The sequence below is a fragment of the Podarcis gaigeae genome (genome assembly GCF_964106915.1).
Source record: "Podarcis gaigeae genome assembly, chromosome: 9".
NCBI classification, from domain to species: domain Eukaryota; kingdom Metazoa; phylum Chordata; class Lepidosauria; order Squamata; family Lacertidae; genus Podarcis; species Podarcis gaigeae.
This window is the reverse complement of record NC_139685.1, coordinates 30,379,560-30,399,385: the sequence shown is the minus strand read 5'-3', so window position 1 is coordinate 30,399,385 and position 19,826 is coordinate 30,379,560. Positions and strand designations below refer to the sequence as shown.

The window sequence follows — 19,826 nt, the reverse complement described above, 5'->3', positions numbered from 1 at the left end:
GAAATGAAAAATGAAAAATATTTGTTAAGATATTCTCTACCCTTTTTTTTTAGGGTAAATAGCAAGTTTCATCCACAACATCATCTTGACATATTTTTGTAGATTGTAGTGTGAAAACAGAATTGGAAACTATACAATCAAGATTAGATCTTCCATTGATAAAACTCCAAATTAATGGATTGATCTAATCCACTCACAGGAATATATTATTCTTTCAGCCATCCAGTGACAAGAGATATGGGTGCAGTATTAGAAAGGCTAGGAGAGTTTTCATGAGAGCCTGAACTGCATTCATTGTGCAGCTAGATTTGATGGGTACATTTTTGCTTTCAGAAGATAAATTTGAAGCACACTACATTAGTTATATCTAACAAACACCTCAGCTTCTGTAGTCCTTTTTTCCCCTAGTAGTTGAATCCACACATTATCGTGACATGTTAAAATTCCAGAAGAGTGATGTTAACTATAACAGCAAAAAGAAAAACAAACTATAATACCATAAAGGCTAACTGTCATAATATGGCATGAGCTTTCAGAGGCAAGAGGCATAAAACAGACGAAATAAAATAAGAATGTGATGAGTATATATGCACCATCTTTGAATAACAGGCAAAGATAGCTAGAAAACTACATTTTTATTTTTATCTTACAAAGTGACCGAGGCAGAAGCTGTGAAGAAAGCAAGGTCTTTTAATTAATTTTCTCTCGGAAATTAAAGCAATAAATATAGGAGTGAATGGAGATGCTACTGTAAACATCAGACCCTGGAGATTGTCAAACTTCATCAGCAAATGATGATAACTCTTCAGCGGTGATTGTTAATATTCACTGGTAGTTGTCAACATATACTGGAAGAATGTTAAAAACTATATCCACAGCTTCAGATTTCTGACATTCACAATAATCGACATTGCTAAGTATTAAATCAGACTAGTTGAAACATTCTAAGTAATGAATATTTAGAACACACATGCCCAAGTGGGAATCAGTCTTTGTGTTTTTTTCTATTGAAACCATGATATTGAGACAGTGTAACTGACAGTACATTGGCCTTGGGGATTCTACATACTCATAGTAAACTAAGGCAACAATAAAACATAAGCAGTAGGCAAGTCATGAAAAGGAATTTCAAGTGCAGGGTATTCATAATATGGGTAAATCTGGCAGTGTTCCAGATATGATGTTTAGACAGGAAGAGTGGTATTGGGAATAAGGAATTATTAAGATGTAGCAAAGGAAATAGATGTAGAAAAGGAAATAGATCTTAAAATCAAAGATCTGAAACAAATACTTCTTTATGTACTTTAGAGAAAATTTCAACTTTCTGGTTATGAGAGTAACAGAAAAGTGGGAAACAATGAAATGATCTATGTGCATTGTTCATAGTTATTACCAGTGCCATCAACCGGGCTAGTGATATTAATTAGGATAGAGCGGAAAGGGAGACAAAGTTTCACAACGACTTTAACACCCTTGAAAAGCACATGCCTTTGATTGCTTGAAACGGAACAAAAATAATCACCTGGGATTGGGTGGGATAATAATTAGGCAATGCTTCCTGTCTTGCTATGTTTCATCACTGTAAAACTGCCACAGCACAGCATGGCAAAACAGAGAACCATCCGCATTGTCAAATCAACAAGGCTGTTACTTCAGAAGCAGTTCAGTGAGGCAATGCAGGAAGAATCTCCAGGTAGCTACTAGTAATCTGGAGACTAAAGGCACTGTCTCAACACTTCCAGGAAACCATTTGTTTTAAGATGAAGTGAGTTTCTCTAGGAAGATAAGGGATGTATGGAGAGTGATGTGGGAATTATGCTATAGTAAGAAGCGACTGGGAGTTGTGCCATAGTGTTTAGTGACCAGAACTATTATGTTTAGTGACCAGAACTATTTATTCTTGCTAAAACTGCTTTGTGCCTTTGAAGTGGATTCAGTAATTACGGTATTACCTAAACCAAAAACAAATTCTGAACTAATTAAATGCTTATGTGAACGAACATGCCTGTTACTGTGTTTTAAAATACAAAACTTAGATGTTCTTTGTAAAAGGCGAACTTCACTACTGGTTTATTGTGGATTGTTTCTTATCTTTCGTGAATTATTAAATGATATGTTTTCTTTGTCCCCAGCAATGCATCTATTTGGCCTCAACTGGCAGTTACAGCAGACTGAAAATGACACATTTGAAAATGGAAAAGTGAATTCTGATACTGTGCCAACACACACTGTGTCATTGCCTTCTGGTGAAAATGGTAAGAGAGCATCTTACTTCTGTTTAGCTTGCCTTTTAAATATATCAATATTATTAAGGTTCTCTCTCATTTCACAATTGTTCCGTCCGTCCCATTTATTGAAATTTCAGTGTCAATTTTAAAAGGAAGAAAACAGAGAACTGCCAAGTCGCATGTGATGCAGGGCTTTGCATCTTTAATAGCTGTGAAGAAGTTAAAATTCGGTAACCTTGCATAGGCCAGTCTTCTACTGTGTACACATACTTACTATGGGATCCAGAATGTAAAAACCACTTTACTACATGGAGTATGGTTCCACTTGATGACGCTACACTATGTGATCTCTTTGCTGCCTTCACTGCCACCAAGCCAGTTTTAATACGGGCTCTTAACAGTTTCAGATTCATCCCACGTCTTTCTCCACCATCACTCTGCCTATCAAAGCACTTCATTGCTCTTCGTCTTTCAGAAACAGTAAGAGAGAATACCTCATAGTGTGATTGTGTCAACTGCCTGAGTCACCTCCCCATCCCACAGATCAATCCTCAGCATTCAGGAATCCTTCTGGATCCAGAAGTCTCCAAGCATGGAGCATTTTAATTGGGTTCCTACCCTGTAGAGATCATGAGTTCCAGCAAACCTCAACCACATAAGGCAGTGATCTGTCCATAGCAATTGAATTCTTTTTGGAGGGGAGGAACCCTACCCATTAGCAGCCTTGCATTCATTAGCAGCAACTACAACTGATGTTACCTCAAAGAGGTCTCCCCCACTGGCAGTGATCTGCTGTCTATGGCAAGGCCAAGGGATATTTCCCACTCAAAATCACCTCACAGGCCAACACATCTGTTATATAGTCTGGCTGTGGCAGGTGTTATAATCTACTTTCCTTACAGATGATCTTGTGACTACTCCCAGATCTGCTGTTCCCTCTAGGGCCTAGGCCATTTACTACTACTGCTGGTTCATCTGGAACTACAGCAGCCACAAGAGATATCTCCCCATCCCATGATATTACATTGTGGGACAACACCCATAAAATGGATGCAATAGTCACTTTGGGACGGGGCTTTGATGTTCATCAGTGGAGGTAGAATTAACTTTACAGTGAAACATGATTGCCTTATTGATTACGGGTGAAAAATGGCTTTGGCATGGGCATTGGGTATGTATCCTGAATCAGCCAACCTGATTGCTAGCTGATAATTCCCAACAGGGTCAATTCTGGGAGCAAACCCAGTCCCTGAAAAAAACTCTTGAGCATCTGCGGACTGTAAATTATTACATAGGCGACAAAGAAACTAGAATGGCTAAATTGTTGTACAGTATGTGTTTGTTGTGTGTGGCCTGTTTGCCTTTCTTTGAAAGTGCTTAAGGCTTTCCTTGTGTTATATTGAAGATGTATGATTCCCTCCTATTGAAATCTACCAGATCATGTGCAATGTGTTTATCTTTTTTGAAAGTTGTGCTATGATTTCATATTGCATCTGCCTCTGCCAGGTAATATATAAAAGTCAAACACTATATTAATTTCATTGTAGGAACTTTTAAAACACAAATCACATAAAGGGATTATATTTTATTGACTTTCCCTGATGTTGCCCTTTAAGTTTCTCTAAAACTTCAAAGAGTCCATGCCCTTTTGGCTAACAGATCAATAGTTTTTAAATGGAAAACCTTATTTAAATAGTTGATGAATACTGTATTTACTGCACTATTTTCTTTAAATCTGTTTTCCCATTCACAGTGTACAGGTGACCTCTGTCACTGTGGAGGAAGATAGAAGAAGCCTTTTCTGTTCACTTTTCTGCCCATCACAGTTCCAAATTATAGAAATGATATGACTCAATTTCCCATTTCTGCCATTTTTTAGACATCTTGCCTAAGAAGAATGCTCCTTTATCCCTCCTCTCATTCCTTTTTGCCTCAAATCTGTGCATTGTACTTTGGTATCCATTATCTCTATCCTTATGTGGGCGGCTTCCTACTTAAAGTAAAGAACAAGGGGAGAATCTATTGTGCATTTAATGAATATATATACACTATAGCAGCAGCTGCCGCTGCAACATTCTTCAGCTATGACTAATGAATGCAAACTTCTATATAAAACTTCATTTTCACTATCATTATTGACAATTTCATGGAATATGTGACAAATAGAGTGAGAAAGAGATGTGTTCTTGAAACTGCTAATGTATTGGTATTAAAAAAAGATAAAGAATCAGATCATTATAATTGATGATTTCTAGTACATTCTGTTCAGATAACTAGTTTTTGCTACAAGATAGTTAACATTTTATGACATTCAATACTGGAACACTGTTACAAGTTACAGCGAAAGGAAAAGGAAGTATAATGATGTTACATTTTGGGATTTTTGCCATTTAGATTGTTGTGGACCTTTGAGCAACAGACAGTTGGTGGAGGAAAAGATGCTCTGCCCACATCAATGCCATGTGAGAAAAGGCTCATGGCATTATCCCCCTCTCTTTCCCACCATTTAGAAAGTTTTCCCACCCCCACCCCCAATCATTCAATACCCTCATGGCTCAGTAACTGATTGGTGGCTTTCATTGTCCTCCAGCAAGACCAGACCCAATTAATGGTTTCTCCTCATCCTGGAAAAAAGTGACAAGTGGGGTGCCACAGGGTTCTATCCTGGTCCCATTGTTGTTTATAAATGACTTGGATGAAGTAATTGAGGGGATGCTCAATTGTCAAAAATGACATCTTTATAAATGACTTGGATGAAGTAATTGAGGGGATGCTCATCAAATTTGCAGATGATACGAAACTAGGAGAGGTAGCTAATGCCGCAGAAGACAGAATCAAAATTAGAAATGACCTTAGCATTTGGAGAACTGGGCACAAACTAACAAGAATTTCAATAGGGACAAATGTAAGTTTCTGCACTTAGGCATGAAGAATCAGATGCACAAATATAGGATGGGGGACATCTGGCTTACTAGCAGAACATTTGATAAGGATCTAGGGGTCTTGGTGGACCATAAGCAAAAAAAAAATCAAAAAAAATCTAACACTATTCTAGGCTGCATCAACAGAAGTAAAGTGTCCAGATAAAGGGAAATAATAATCCCACTCTGTTCTGCCTTGGTCAGACCACACCTGGAATACTGTGTCCAGTTCTGGGCACCACCATTTAAGAAGGATGTTGACAAGCTGGAGCGTGTACAGAGGAGGGCAACTGAGATGATCAAGGGTCTAGAAGTCAAGCCTTATGAGAATGGTTGAAGGAGCTAGGTATGTTTAGCATTGAAAAGAGGAGACTGAGAGGAAATATGATAGGCATCTTTAAATATCTAAAGGGCTGTCACAGAGAAGATGGAACAAGCTTGTTTTCTCCTGCTCTGGAAGATAGGGCTCAAACCAATGGCTTCAAGTTACAATAAAGGAGATTCTGACTAAACAAATGGAAAAAACTTTCTGACAGTAAGAGCTATTTGACAGTGGAAGAGTCTCCCTAGGGAGGTGGTGGACTCTCCTTCCTTGGAGGTCTTTAAGCAAAGGTTGGATGGCCATCTAGCATGGATGCTTTAGCTGAGATTCCTGCATTGCAGGTGGTTGGACCCGGTGATCCTTGGGGTCCTTCAGATTCTATTATTCTAAGACCAGCAGCAAAATTGGCCCATGGACCATTCGTGCAGTCACCTGACACCAGTGATGCCAGCCATTGTCCATCCCAGTCTGGGAAATACTCTCCCTGTTGCTGTTGCCTAATGCTTTGCTCTGTGCTCCAGCTCCAGTACTAGTAATAGTATTCAGGAGCTGGAGTCAGGCATAAGTCAGCAATAGAGCACCTGATGTCAGGTGCTTTTTCAAAGAAAAAATAGCTCAGTCTTAGTGATCACAGCAACCCTTCCCAGTAGGTCTTGCCCCAATGAGGCAGTTGTGAGGACTGAAGGTCCCCACCTTCCCACTGCTTTCTTCCCCAGCAGCCTAAGGCTCCACCGTCTTTGTTTTCATTGCTCCTCCCTCTTCATTTCTCTGCATGTTCGGGGATTTCCCCAGCTGGTGCCTTCCACCACTCCTCTGCATCCAGCTGGTCCATGACAAGTATACGCTGTGGCCCACCCAATAAAAGGCATGCAGGTTACTGAGTGGGGAAGGGCACTGGGAGTTTGCCAGGTATGACCATCCCATACCCTGCAGAAATAGCTGTTACTGCTGTCAGTCATACTCGTATCTCTTGAGGTAGGAGACATTTCTGCCACATCTGCGGTGGAAAGTATGGTTACATAATGGGAGGCACATGGCTGTGATGTGATGACTAGAATGTTGTTGGGAATAAGGCTGAAAGGGCTCAGCTGATAGCTGGACATACACATATTGACCATGGTGGGATCTAATATATCCAAGTCAACTGTTGCCCAACTGCTAGTGGGTGAATAATAGAATCATAGAATGCCTGGTCTACGTTATGTAAGAAGCATGAGGAAATGGCTGACTTCTGCCATCATTATTATTTTTTCTAGCAACTGGGAGATAGAATGGCATGTTTAATGGAAACAGGACTGTTGCCAACAAGGGCAAGCTCACTGTCCATAATGCTTAATTCAGCTTTCCTCATGTTCTGACAGTGGCGTAGCGTGGGTTGTCAGCACCCGGGGCAAGGCAAGTAATTTGTGCCCCCTAACCCGTGGATTTGCGCCCCCTAACCCTAACCCCCAGATGTTGCGCCCGGTGCGGCCGGCCCCCCTTGCACCCCCCACGCTACGCCACTGTGTTCTGATACTGTTGCAGCATGCATTCCCCCAATTTCAGTGCTCTATGTTGGCTGGCAGGAGTAGGAAAAGACACATTATATATTAGAGTTAAGTTGAATCGGAAGCATTTAGCATGGGGCTGCTATTTTCAGCAGAGTTTTGTTCTTTGTAACTTGTAGTTCTTCTCTGAATGTTCTGCATTGTACGACGGGAAAACTATACAGTCTTCATTTTGAAACAAAATGAGAAGTCAATTGAATGGAACGATGTATGCCCAGGCATACATTATATGTGTAAATAAATGGAAAGGGACGAAGGCCACAATCCTAACCCCACTTACCTGGAAGTAAGCCCTAATGAATTCAATAGAACTTACTTCTGAGACCGCATGTTTAAGATTGAGCTTTTAAGATATGGACACATCTGCTGTGTTTACTCTGACCCTACTAAATGTTCAGATATAAAGTGCATTGGAAGTGTGCTATAGGGAAAAGTCTATTTATGATGGCGTAGGTTGCTTAAACATGCAATCCGATTTAGTCCAGTACTGGCTTAGTTCAGTCTGTAGTGATCATTGCATCAATCAGTACAGTACAATATAAGCCAACTTGTTTCATATGTTTACAAACAGACTTTCAAGCTGCTACCAAATAAAGATTAGTGCTGATGCAGAAATCAATCCTAGTAATTACTTAATAAGTGCTGCATGTCAAAAATTCTTACACGTAAAAGAATTACACATTGTCTAAACATTCCTCCCTAATTATTTTGTGACTTTCCCTATGTGAGTAATTATACTGTGAAAAACAGACCATCTATTTAACAAGGTACAGTGTAATTGAGCTCTCTCTCACTTAGAGGGTGAACTCTGCTAGCTAATGTTACATTTACTGTGCATGCTTCCATGGGAGTTTGAGAAATTTCAATAAATGTTTGAAAAGTAAATTAGGTTCTCAAATAAATATCCCTGTAAACGTCAGTGGGTTAATTTAAATTATTGATTACAATTAAGAAAACAGTTTGAGAAACGCCAAGCTTATTCTGTTCTAGATGATGATTTTTCTTCATCTACTCTTTTATATTAAAAATAAAGTGCTGATTAGCATAATCTTCATGTAAATAATTTATTTGTCGTTTGATGTACTCAAGGATCATTTGTTGAAGTTGTATACCTTAAGACATTGAAAAATAGCAAAAGACGAGATTAAAAATGCCTTGCCACACTATTTAAAATACTTTATATATTGTTTGAAATACTTCATTCTGATTAAATGATCTCCTGATGAGATTGTTTATTGATTTTTATACAAGAACCTTTCTTGTTTTTAACTATTTTGAGTTGCAGTTACTCTAACCAAATGTGCTAGGAAATGATGCTAGTTGTTTTTGAAAGAATTGTCTCAGCTATCTCACAGTTGGTGGTATGATTCCAAGGTTATGTTATGCAATTGGATGGTGTGCTATTGATTGGCTATAAATTTAATTTTACTCCTTGATACCCTTTAAAGCTTCCCATGATCACTGAAAGCTTGAAATTATATTGAACTATGCTCTGCAGCAGGCATTGTTAATCTTTTAATGTCTTGGTAAATTATACCAAATTCATTTTGTGTTATTAAATTAAATTAATAATTACTTTTATTGATTTGTTTAAACTTTAGCCTATCTATTTGCTAAATAAACATTGTCATAGTTGTGTCTTGATTTTGTACATCCTTAAGAAAAACAATCATTCATGTTGTTAAGTAAATATTTAAATACAGTAAAGTGCAGATTTATGTATGTATGCTGTGTGTGTGTGTGTGTGTGTTTCTTAATAAAATTATGGAGCACTGAAATATGGGCTGAGGAGAATTTGAAAATACAGCCATTTAAACAATTTGTTTTTAACAATCATATAGAAATGTTAATACAAATACCTAGAGTAGTTGTTACTAGCTGTATTTTCCATATGGGTTAGGGGACAAGATTTTGCTTTTCAGGAAGCCTAGCATCAATAGTTTTGTTTTGCATTTTATGACACACTTTAAAGCACAAAATGAAATTATTGCAGGTCCCTTCTACATGAAATTAGCCCAGTGTATAAAAATATCTGGACTGTCAGATCACATGTTCCCTCTTCTCCCACTGTCCCCACTTTATCATCAGTATTAACCCAAAACATGAGCTCCTTTGTTGATTTTCATCTGATCATGGGAAGACTAAATGAGTTTTCGACGATCCCTGATTCCAATGCACCCTGCAGGCCAGATTTCCTTCCTCTTCCTGAAATTCACATGCTTAGCACAAAGGTCTGGAGGGGACTTTAAACAGCTCAATTTGTGCAGAAACTTTCTGTTCAGCTGTTTTGTCTATAGGACCCTTTGTTGTAGAACTTTTTTGTACGTATAGTAAAGCTGCTGCCTGTCAATTTTGGTTGAAGAACCTATGTTTTCCTACTTTACGGGTTTCTGATGTCCCAACTATTCATTTTCTCTGCATTTTTTTTTAAGTCTAATTTTATCCTCTTTTCTCTGTCCTCGCCCCCCACAAGCAATTTTAAACCTTTTATGAAAAAGTGCATTATACATCCTCCCTGGTGCTTTAGCTACCCACTCCTGTACAGCACCAGTCCGTGAACCCTTTCCAAATAAACCTTAATAATGCACATATATTTTCAATTTTTGCAGCACACTAACTTCATGGTTTAATTGACCTTTCCAGTATGACCTCAAAATCTCTGCTTGAATAGTCACAGTCAGTTTAAGACCCATATGTGTAGGCAATAGTTTTCTCAGTGTGTATTACTTAACACTTAAAACAATGACTACAGGCACACTTCAGTGGACTACACTAGCAAGCTTCAGCTGGACTGACAAAACATCTACAAAGAGGAGAGACATGCACTAGAAACAAAAGAGCAACTGATTCATTTATTGTTGTTTTCTCTCTTTTTTATAAGTACCATTTTGAAAGAATGTGAAACAGTATTGGTATTCAGCAATACCACAAGTGATTTAAAAGAATACCCCTTTGCCACAGGGTGTGGGCCCACCACCCACCTGAACTAAGGATCCAACCCAATGCTGCCTGCTGCATGTTACTAATTGACTCCTGCAGCCTTGTGAGTGTTTTCCAGCACTCAGTGCAATGCAAGAAACAGAAAACACCCCCTCCCATCACGCTGAAGCTGAGGAAGAGTCGCTCCCCCTGCGACGGTCATGCTGAGTCGCATCCATTGCTGCAATCCCACAGGGAATGGGTATTATTTAGTATGGCACTTTGCACTAGTCCACGGGTGTCAGACACAAGGCCCGCGAGACCTCGTCATGTGGCCCGTGTAGCCTGGTCTATATATATCTGTGAGGGAAGCTTGGGCTGCGGCGCGCGAGCAGGGCGCCTCGGGTCCCTTCTGCGCAGGCACAGACCTCCCCCTCCTCCAGCTACCTAGCCGAGACTTATTTGACTCGGCGAGGGCGGGGTTGGATATGGGAGGCTGCCGCTGCTGCTCTCAACTTCTTTTCGGGCTCGCCGGGGTGAAATAAGTCCCGGCAGGAGCGCAGCGCGCCTGCGCGAGGTGGAACACGGAGAAGGTCAGAGCCGGCTTCGCGCGCGTTGGAGAGAGGGAGACTGAGAGCGCGCTTGTGTTTCAGGAGCGCGCCCTGTGAATACTCGGGGCAGCGTGCTTTTGCTTTTCTTTTCTTTATTTATTTCTTTAGGCGCGTTTCCGCGCTGCCCAATGAACAGCATCCTCTGCCTCTGGGGATTCACGATTCAAAAGCAAATTCGATACGTAAATAACGTCAGGCGCGGCTTCCGCAGGGTGCGTGTTGCAAAAATTTATATATGGGGAAAAAGCTGATAAGAATTTGGTTTATTTCATGCAATTTTTCCCTCAATGTTATTACAGGGTCCAGCCATCAGTTCCCGCCCTCCTCAAAGGTTTAGGGTAGGTAGCAAAGGGGAAAAAATCCAAACAAATGCTCGATTAAAATTTGGGGAATTAGAAAAATTAAAACCTGCACATCTTGTGTAACTTAAACACCAAGCCAAACAGGAAACAATTTTTATATTCATATATGTATTCAAATGAAATCAAGGTGTAGTGTTCCATAAGCCAGAACCTCTGCATTACTTAATCCAGCTGTTAAAAGTGTCATGGTCTTTGAAGACACTCAAACTCAAACCGGCCCTTTGAGGGTGACCAAACTGCTGATGCGGCCCCCGATGAATTTGAATTTGACACCCCTGGACTAGTCTATCTTCAGTCCAGCTGTATCATTCAACCTGTTTCCTGTGAAAATCGCAAAAGTGGTTTTTCTTTTTGTCCTGTATCAAATTGAAGAGAGAGAAAAATGCCTCTTCAATATGCAGATTTCTGATAAAATTCTTGGACATAATCTATCCTGATATTTTGTCTGGCCTCTGAGTCAGCATTTTGATACTTCAGTTGAACCCATATAAATAAGAGACCAATTTGGCTGGGTTTTGGATAAAAACAGGCCACAACTTTATTGAATACAGATGAAGGAGGTTTGGCTTGGGCATGGGGCAGTCTAAATACTTCTGGCCCGCTGGCTGGAAGTAACGTGTGGTCAATCCAGGTGGAGGTTCCTAAAACTTACATCAAATAGAGTGACGCCCACAGGGACCGCCATCTGGGGGAGTGCCTTCGGCCTTGGGCACACGGACATGGCCACCCCCCCCGGATACCTTTAATGGGATACCCCAGCGTTTGGAGGGGCAGGTGGGGAAGAACAGCGACCACCATAGCCACCGCAATGTCATTGCCTATCAGCATAAACCATGGGTGGGTGGGATGGGGGGAAACCTAGCGCAGGAACAAACAGGCTGTGCCCTAGGTGAGGGGACGAATCTGAGGGAAGCCCACCATTGGCTCTGCCTCCTGGCACAGCCCGCATCCCAGCCTGCATCCCCATTTGCCAATGAAGTGTGCAGGGTAAGATCCAGCTCCTGATAAGCAGCGGGGGCATATGCCCCCTCCGCCTGTCAGGAAGGGCCCTGCCATTTGAATTCCACCAGAGGGGCCCCAGTGAAGCCTCTTCCATCCAGCAATGCTGCCACACCAAGAGAGGTGAGCATACTTAGACACTCATACCGAATCTAAACTCAGTACAGTATTCAAAACACACGGCAGCTAGCATCTTTTGCTTTATTTGATCTCGTCCTATGTTTACAGCATCTTTTAATGCCATTATGTAAAAAAAAATGATGAAATGTTCTCACAACATATTTTAAAAGATACTTTCATTATCCCAATACCTCTGACATATGTATGCTCCATTAATAGTTTTCACAGGTGGTGCTATGTGCACTTTTAAGTCACCACTTGTTGGTGTTATTAAAGCACTACAGAAAGCAGAAGAGGGGATTTTGAAAATCAAATGTAGGTTTTGCTCAAATGTTGCTTTTCACCCAATTTAGAGATGCAGAAAATTCAAAGCTTGTTTTATCTACCTTTCTGAAAGCACCCTGCACCATTTATCAATAGCACTGTGCTAAGCAATTTAAAAAAGGTAGAAAAAAGAGTAGAGGTATTAGTAATAGCTGACAGGATAGGTGCAGCTGCAGAATGGGGAAAGCTTTGCATATGTTGCATGGCAGCTAATTTTAAAGTGGAGTTTCAATGATGAGAGACTATTTTTGTACAGAAACCAAATTTATTGAAATGTTTTAAGGAATATGCACTATCTAGAGAATGATATACATAACACAGTTAACACTGATGCTTCACTTGAGTAGGTTATAGATTGTAATGTTCTGTGGTTAGAAGGATGAGGCATAATAATCATATTTTCATATGCTCAAAGTATGTTGTTTCAAGAGATATCTCGTCATATATTGAAAGCAGGAAGTCCCATTTTCCCCCAAAATTTGGCTGACTTTGTGTCTTTGCATGTGCACGTTATGTAACTAATTTAAATAGACAGAGTTTGAATTATTTTTCGCAGAAATGAATACGCTTTGAAAGAATACTTCACAGAGCATTCCTAGTGTGTAAATGAATGCCGTACTACCTAATGTAGCGTAAAATTGTACTTATCAATCCCAATGATTGTTTTGCTACCTGTGTTTACATGAGAATTTATCTGCAAAGCTGTATACTCCATTTCATCTTAATTTTCACTTGCAAGCATACTGTTGTGTTTAGACAGAATGATAAGCACCAGAGTTAATCCTACTTAACAAGATACATATTTTGCAGAATAATTAGGTTAAGAGTGATCAGAATGAGAGTATGTCCTACAACACTTGCCTTAACAATATACCTTGGGGAAGTTGTGGGATTTTGACTTTGAAGGTATTTATGTAAGCTGCCCTTGTGTTGTTAGCTCTTCAGTGAATTCCCTAGGATCGTTAACATTCTCCGAATGATTCTCAAGTAATATTTCAGTTGAAACTAGTCTCAATATTTGACAGCTTATTTAAAGGATAACTGAAAGCAAATATTTGATGTCTTAATATATTTTTTTAATCTCTCAGGAAAATTAGGAGGATTTGCACAAGAAAACAATACTATAGATTCTGGAGAACTTGATATAGGCCGAAGAGCAACACAAGAGGTTCCTCCTGGGATCTTCTGGAGGTCACAGGTCTTCATTGATCAGCCACAGTTTCTAAAATTCAATATCTCCCTTCAGAAAGATGCATTGATTGGAGTATATGGCCGAAAAGGCTTACCACCCTCGCATACTCAAGTAAGAGCTGTTTTCAAATACTAAATCTTGCTTTCATTAAAAACAATAAGTGCATATTTGAAAATACTTTATTACTTTGGATTTCAGTAATTCCTTCTGAATAGTTTCACTGCCTGTATTCCATATTGTGTGCTAAGCTGATAATGAGGACACTAGCTATTATTCTATAAGTAGCCTTTTAAAATGCAATTTGGACATTTTATCTCAACCACACATGGAAGTCTTTTCAAATCACTTTTATTGGGTGTCATAAGTACAGTAAAAAGAAATTTAATGCTTGGTTCCCCCCCCCCCAAAATGGGTCACTTTGTAGACCCAGTTAGAAATCTGTAATTTAGCTGGGGCTGTACATAAAGAAATCAGTTGTGCCACTGTATCCTTGCTAATAAATTAATGGTTAAATGCTGAAGCAAGGTTCCCATTGACCCAATTGTGATAGGTTCCCTGACAGAAGTGCCTGGGCTCCAAGCTCAGCAACTATGGAGGTGTCACTAAAGGGGGGGGCAAGGATAAGGTAAGCAGTTCATTGAGCCACCAGCTACTAATCATGAAACTACTTCTGGAAAGTACTTTGTATGTGGGTTGATGACAGAGCCATGGTTTGAAGTGAGACTGCTGTAAGAGACAAATGAAGAATACATGGGAGAAGGAAAATAGGACTTGAAAACTGTTTGGAGAGAGAGAGAGCGAAACAAGTGTTAGCACTAAAGGAGCACTAAAAGATATAGGCATGATAGTAAGAGTGTGGGCACTCAATACTTATGGGCCTCAGCCTGTCTTATAGGGTGATAAATGGGTTTTTATAACTGACATAGGGCCAGAATGACAGATTAGTTGCTTGAAGTGCCAGGGTTCATGAAAGAATCCAGATACAGGCACACATGTCTAACTTGTTTCTGACCCAGACCCAGCAGATGATCCTCATATGCTTTGCTAACAGCATGAAATCAGTGTGAAATCAAGGCCCTCCAGATTTTCCTGAGCCCTTTCTTTCCTCTATAGCCTTTCCCTTGAAGTAATGAGACAGGGTCTTTGTTAGCTCCCATGGTTCTTAGCCTAGCAGGAACCATGAGCGTGTGGAGCAGTGTCCAAAGATGTTGTGGAACATGGGATATATGACACACTCCCAGCAGAGTCTAGGGACAGTGGTACATAAGAGGATTGTTACACACTACTCTTGACAGGACTGGACATTGCTGTACATGGTGACAGTATATGTACAGGACCTGAAGGACATTGCTTCCTATGGAGCTGACTACCCCAAAATTTTCTAAGCTTGAGGAAGTAAAATGCAGAATTGATATTTCAAGTTTGCTTCAGCTCAGGAAGGATCTGAGCCTAATCCAAAGGGAAGATAGAGTGATGAAATCTAGGGTTCAATCTTCTCTCTTCTTTGGGCCCTCCACTATTATAATACGTTAAATGGCCTTTTGGTCACACAAACACACCGACTTTTTTTGCCAGGACCTTTAAATCCCTTCTCTCTGGATAGGCTATGGGTGGATATTTGAAAGCAGAGAGTAGTGAAAGTCTTCCTCAGAGAAAGGTATGTTGAATTGTTCTGTTAAAGATCCAAACCATGATCCACAATTAGGAATTGATACCACAGAGAGGACTGCAGATCCACATTAGAGAATGTACTCCACATTGGATTATCTATCAGCCTCTAATATCACATAGTACTCCTGACTATTGGCTGCATCAGTGGCTAAATGTTTCAGCTTGCCAAAAGAGAATCCATCGTGCACCATAATACTTTCACACTCTTTTGTCCAGATTTTGTCTTGGTTTACAGCCATGAAAATCCATCTGCGAGGGAAAACCAGTGAGGCGTTTGGATGTCTTACACCATTATCACTTTTTACTAAATGCATGTTGTTAATCTATTTTATAATTTTTCCTAGCTGAATCAGCTTTTCTTTTTTTAAAAAAAAAAAAAAAGATTCATAATTATTTATTAGTTTGTATTCCAAGCATCCTTTCGTGGCAATTACTGCACCTTTTCAGACCGTATCATTAGAAATGATGCTTTGCCACATTTCCCCAGTTTTGCAACTTTATTCCCAGATGTGGTAGAGCCTATTGTGCTCTCTGCTTGTGTTAGAACAGTCTGGGTTGCACAGCTCTGTTTTCTCAGGTATCATAAATAAATCAACCAGAAGTAATTGATAGTGGCTGTCCGTTCAAAAACAATCAATGGTATTCTGCAAGTCTTTTGTGACACATTCCTAAAATGTCAGTTTCATTGCAACCAGCCAATCAATAAGTTTATTTAAAGAGACTTTAAGAAATAACAAATGACTTTGTTAGCTTAAACTAAAAATGAATAAGTGTGAGAGATCCATATACGTATACCCAACAAATATAAGGAGCTTAACCTAGGAGGTGAAAATCTTGGGGGGAAATATTTTAGATTCCTACAGATTTATTTATTTATTTTAATCTAGGGCTAGTTGCTTTCTTTTCACACTGTAACTTCCCCATGTAAAAGTTGGTTAACAACAATAATTAGGATTCAGGGCATGGATCCTTGAAATAAATACTATGATTAAGGAGAAGGATTTTTAAGCCAACTGTCAGTATGGAAGAAAAGGAGCAGTTTGCACTTTATCACATGCTTAACATTTGGTAATTTTACACACGTTGCTTCTGTGTTAAGGTTGTGTTTCTGTGGCCCTCGCTTGAAATACTGGCTGCTTCCCATACTACCCAAGTCAACTACTGTTATATATTTGCTGAGGAACAGGTGAAAAGTAATGTGTAGCAGGTGCTTCTAATGCATTCAGCGATTGAATGGGGCAGCCAACTTGTTGCCCTCCAGGTATTACTGGACTACAACTTGCCTTAACCGCAGCCACCATGGCCAAGGTTTAGGGATGTTGGAAGTTGTAGTCTTGGAACAGCAATGAACCAAAAACAAATCCCTGTGTTTCAGTAAGAACCAATCACAACAATACAAACACAACACGTAGGCTAATAGTTAGTAGAAAATATATAATAGAATAATGATATCATTCAAATTATAGTCTTTCCGTTGCAACTTTTGAAAGACCATTGAGAGACTTTACTTTTAAAACTTTTACTTTTGAGATGTCTTCTGTTGAAACTTTTGAAAGACTATTGTTAGATTGTCCTTAGACATCTGTTTTGAACACATGGCTTGACGGTCCTCACTACCACTCTGTTATATTGTACATATGAACTTTGATTGGCTTACTCCTATAATTTGAATGATATCATTATTCTATTATATATTTTCTACTATTAGCCTACGTGTTGTGTTTGTATTGTTGTGATTGGAAGTTGTAGTTTGGCAATATCGGGAGGACATAATGATGACTTTCCCAATGATTAAACACAAACTGTGCAAAGCAGCCTTCTTGAAACACTAGGTTTCTTCCGAGTAAACAAGGATATCCAATTAATTCAATTAAAGGGTTAAAGCATTTCATTTTAATGCTGTTCAGAGGTTGATTCTGAAATCAGTAGATGACAGTATGATTGTCACAGTTCAAGTAACAATAATTGGCTTTTTTAACTGGCTTGGATGAATTAGTGATTTTATACACTTACTTAAATAGAACGTAATTGAGTGGTGTCTAAAGTATGAAAGAAGAGCGCCAGTTTCATTCAGAAGCGTCTTGGTGGAGCTTGCCAAGAAGGGGAGCAGGAGGGGCAGCACTGTTGGAACTGTGCAGGTGCACAACGGGACTGCCAGATTAGCTTTCCCCGTGCACCTGCACAGCCTCAACCTCATCATCACTTTGCTTTTCCTCCTCCAGGGAAGCAGCAGTGATCGTAAGCATCACTGCTGCTGGGATCGTAAGCATTGCCAGGATGCAAGCAATGCAACCCTTCCTACATGGTGAACTGCTTTAGTGGTTGTACATTCATAATAAACATTTAGTGTAGAAATAAAATTATGGGCAACACCACTTCAGAGTGGTCAGAACTGGGCAACGTATTTACTGGATGAGTACAAAATAATCAGTTTTAGCTGTGATTGCTTCAGTGGTGGGAATTTGAGGTACTTAGGATATAGTAATAAATCATAATAATTTTGCTGATTGATTGATTGATTGATTGATTGATGCTCACTTTTTGAGATTTCTCAGTGCTTCTTGTATAGTAACTCCATGCAACAACCCTTTAGCATAGATCAGTATTATTATTATTCCCATTGCTGATAGGATGCTGAGTCTGAGGATAGTAGCTGGGTTCAGGCTAAGAAGAGATTTCCCAGTTCACCCTATTAGCCTTTACCTTTCACCAGAACTTGACCTAGTTTTTCCTAATTTGGAGTGTAAAATAGTAAGTAATGCACACAGCAACTAAAGATTGTCTCTAATTTTGGCATATTTAATACTGTTCTGTCTAAGCCTCTGATAACCTATTTGTTGCTGTTAATAAAACATAGTGCTTTTGACAGCTATGTTATCTCTTAAAGCTGATACAGTGTTTTCCATTATCAGTGTCTCTATTTGTAGCTATTCTGTTATGTTCTTAAGAAGAAATAAATAAAATAATGAGTCATTGAGTTGTAGGGGGATTGACTGCCATTGATTGCTACCATCATCATGTGGTTACATCTAGGTGACTATTCTTATACTGCTAGTTGTGTGCAAAAGTTAATCTTGTTAGCTTTCCTTCAGCAAAGTGTATAAAATCATCTGTCTCGGTGACTGAGTATAGCCATGAAAATGTACAGTACTCCTGGTAGCATACAGGTCAGGATGTTGGCATGCAAGCAGCATATTACGGAAGCTGACACAGGAACTGTGTGTTCCACACTACACTACTTCAAAGATTAACTGTTGAAAATACTTCAGGCACTGAAGCTTTAATTTAGTAACTTTTTAAAGGCTATAATCAATGCAGCACTACGTAGATGGATAATATGTACATTTTGTGCAATTTCCCCTTGCAGTATGACTTTGTGGAGCTTTTGGATGGTAGCCGGTTGATTGCAAAGGAACAGCGCAACCTTCTTGAGGCAGAGAGAGCAGGTAGACAGGCAAGGTCTGTCAGTCTTCATGAAGCAGGTTTCATCCAGTATTTGGATGCTGGGATCTGGCATCTGGCTTTTTATAATGATGGGAAAAATGCAGAACAAGTGTCTTTTAATACAATTGTCATAGGTAAGAATTGCATTCACTGTGTTCGTTTACAAAAGTTGCAAGCTGAACTATTCTCTAATATTTTCTTCTTTGTTGGACAATCTTGAGTATTTTGCAGAAAATCTGTTTTGATGGAACACAGTTGTGTCAAAATCTGACTTACTTGAAGTGTACTAAAATATTTATGACATGTTGTTATGCTCTGGTATCAAAGTATAAAGATCTTGTAATAATTCTATTAAAATAGAATTTTGTTAAAAGTTACTGCTTTAACATTCTACAAGTAATTCAAATGAATTAAGCTCTATTTACATTCTCAAAGGCAGTAAACAAGCTAAGCACGCACACTCCTAAAAGTGTCTTAATTTTCTATCATTTACAAGTGATTTAAATAAGAGTTCTCTTCTGTTTTTGCTAACTGCTGTGATTGCAGGGTATTAGAATTTCTCTTCTTACGGTTCCTTTCAGAGTCTGTGGTGGAATGCCCCCGCAATTGCCATGGAAACGGAGAGTGTGTATCAGGATCATGCCATTGTTTTGCTGGATTTCTGGGCCCTGATTGTTCAAGAGGTATATAAATTGAATTCCTTTCTTAAGTCAATACAAATACAGAACAGAAATACAAGTAGTTACTAGAGCAGCAAGAAAAAGGAACTGAAGTACAACTTGTTGTCTAGATGTTCCTCTGCTTCTAAAGCTTGATTGAAAAGAATTGCGTTAAGTCTTCTGTCATGTTTTATTTCACAGCAGCCTGCCCAGTATTGTGCAGTGGCAATGGGCAGTACTCCAAAGGACGCTGTCTTTGCTACAGTGGCTGGAAAGGGACAGAGTGTGATGTGCCTACCACCCAGTGCATTGACCCTCAATGCGGAGGTCGTGGGATTTGCATCATGGGCTCTTGTGCCTGCAACTCTGGATACAAAGGAGAAAACTGTGAGGAAGGTAAATATATAAACATTTACTTAGGATTTGACTGTAACTCTTCAGAAGTGCTTTGCTACACTATTATGTTCTAGGCCCTAAATATAATACCAAATAAATGCAGATGCTAGC

The 19,826-nt window shown here is 39.4% G+C and overlaps 1 protein-coding gene across 50 annotated transcripts in view; it reads left to right on the top strand.

Moving 5' to 3' along the window:
• The window catches only part of TENM3 (teneurin transmembrane protein 3), a 1,240,854-nt gene that overhangs the window by 1,135,403 nt on the left and 85,625 nt on the right, over nt 1–19,826 (top strand). For 48 of the 50 annotated variants that reach the window (XM_083755214.1, XM_083755180.1, XM_083755191.1 and 45 more), the window contains 5 exons: nt 2,133–2,255; nt 13,442–13,656; nt 18,584–18,794; nt 19,242–19,343; nt 19,521–19,715. In XM_083755214.1, coding sequence (XP_083611340.1) covers nt 2,133–2,255; nt 13,442–13,656; nt 18,584–18,794; nt 19,242–19,343; nt 19,521–19,715 — 846 coding nt within the window. The remainder of the gene's footprint in view (nt 1–2,132; nt 2,256–13,441; nt 13,657–18,583; nt 18,795–19,241; nt 19,344–19,520; nt 19,716–19,826) is intronic. The other 2 variants (XM_083755170.1, XM_083755188.1) reach the window with 1 other exon arrangement.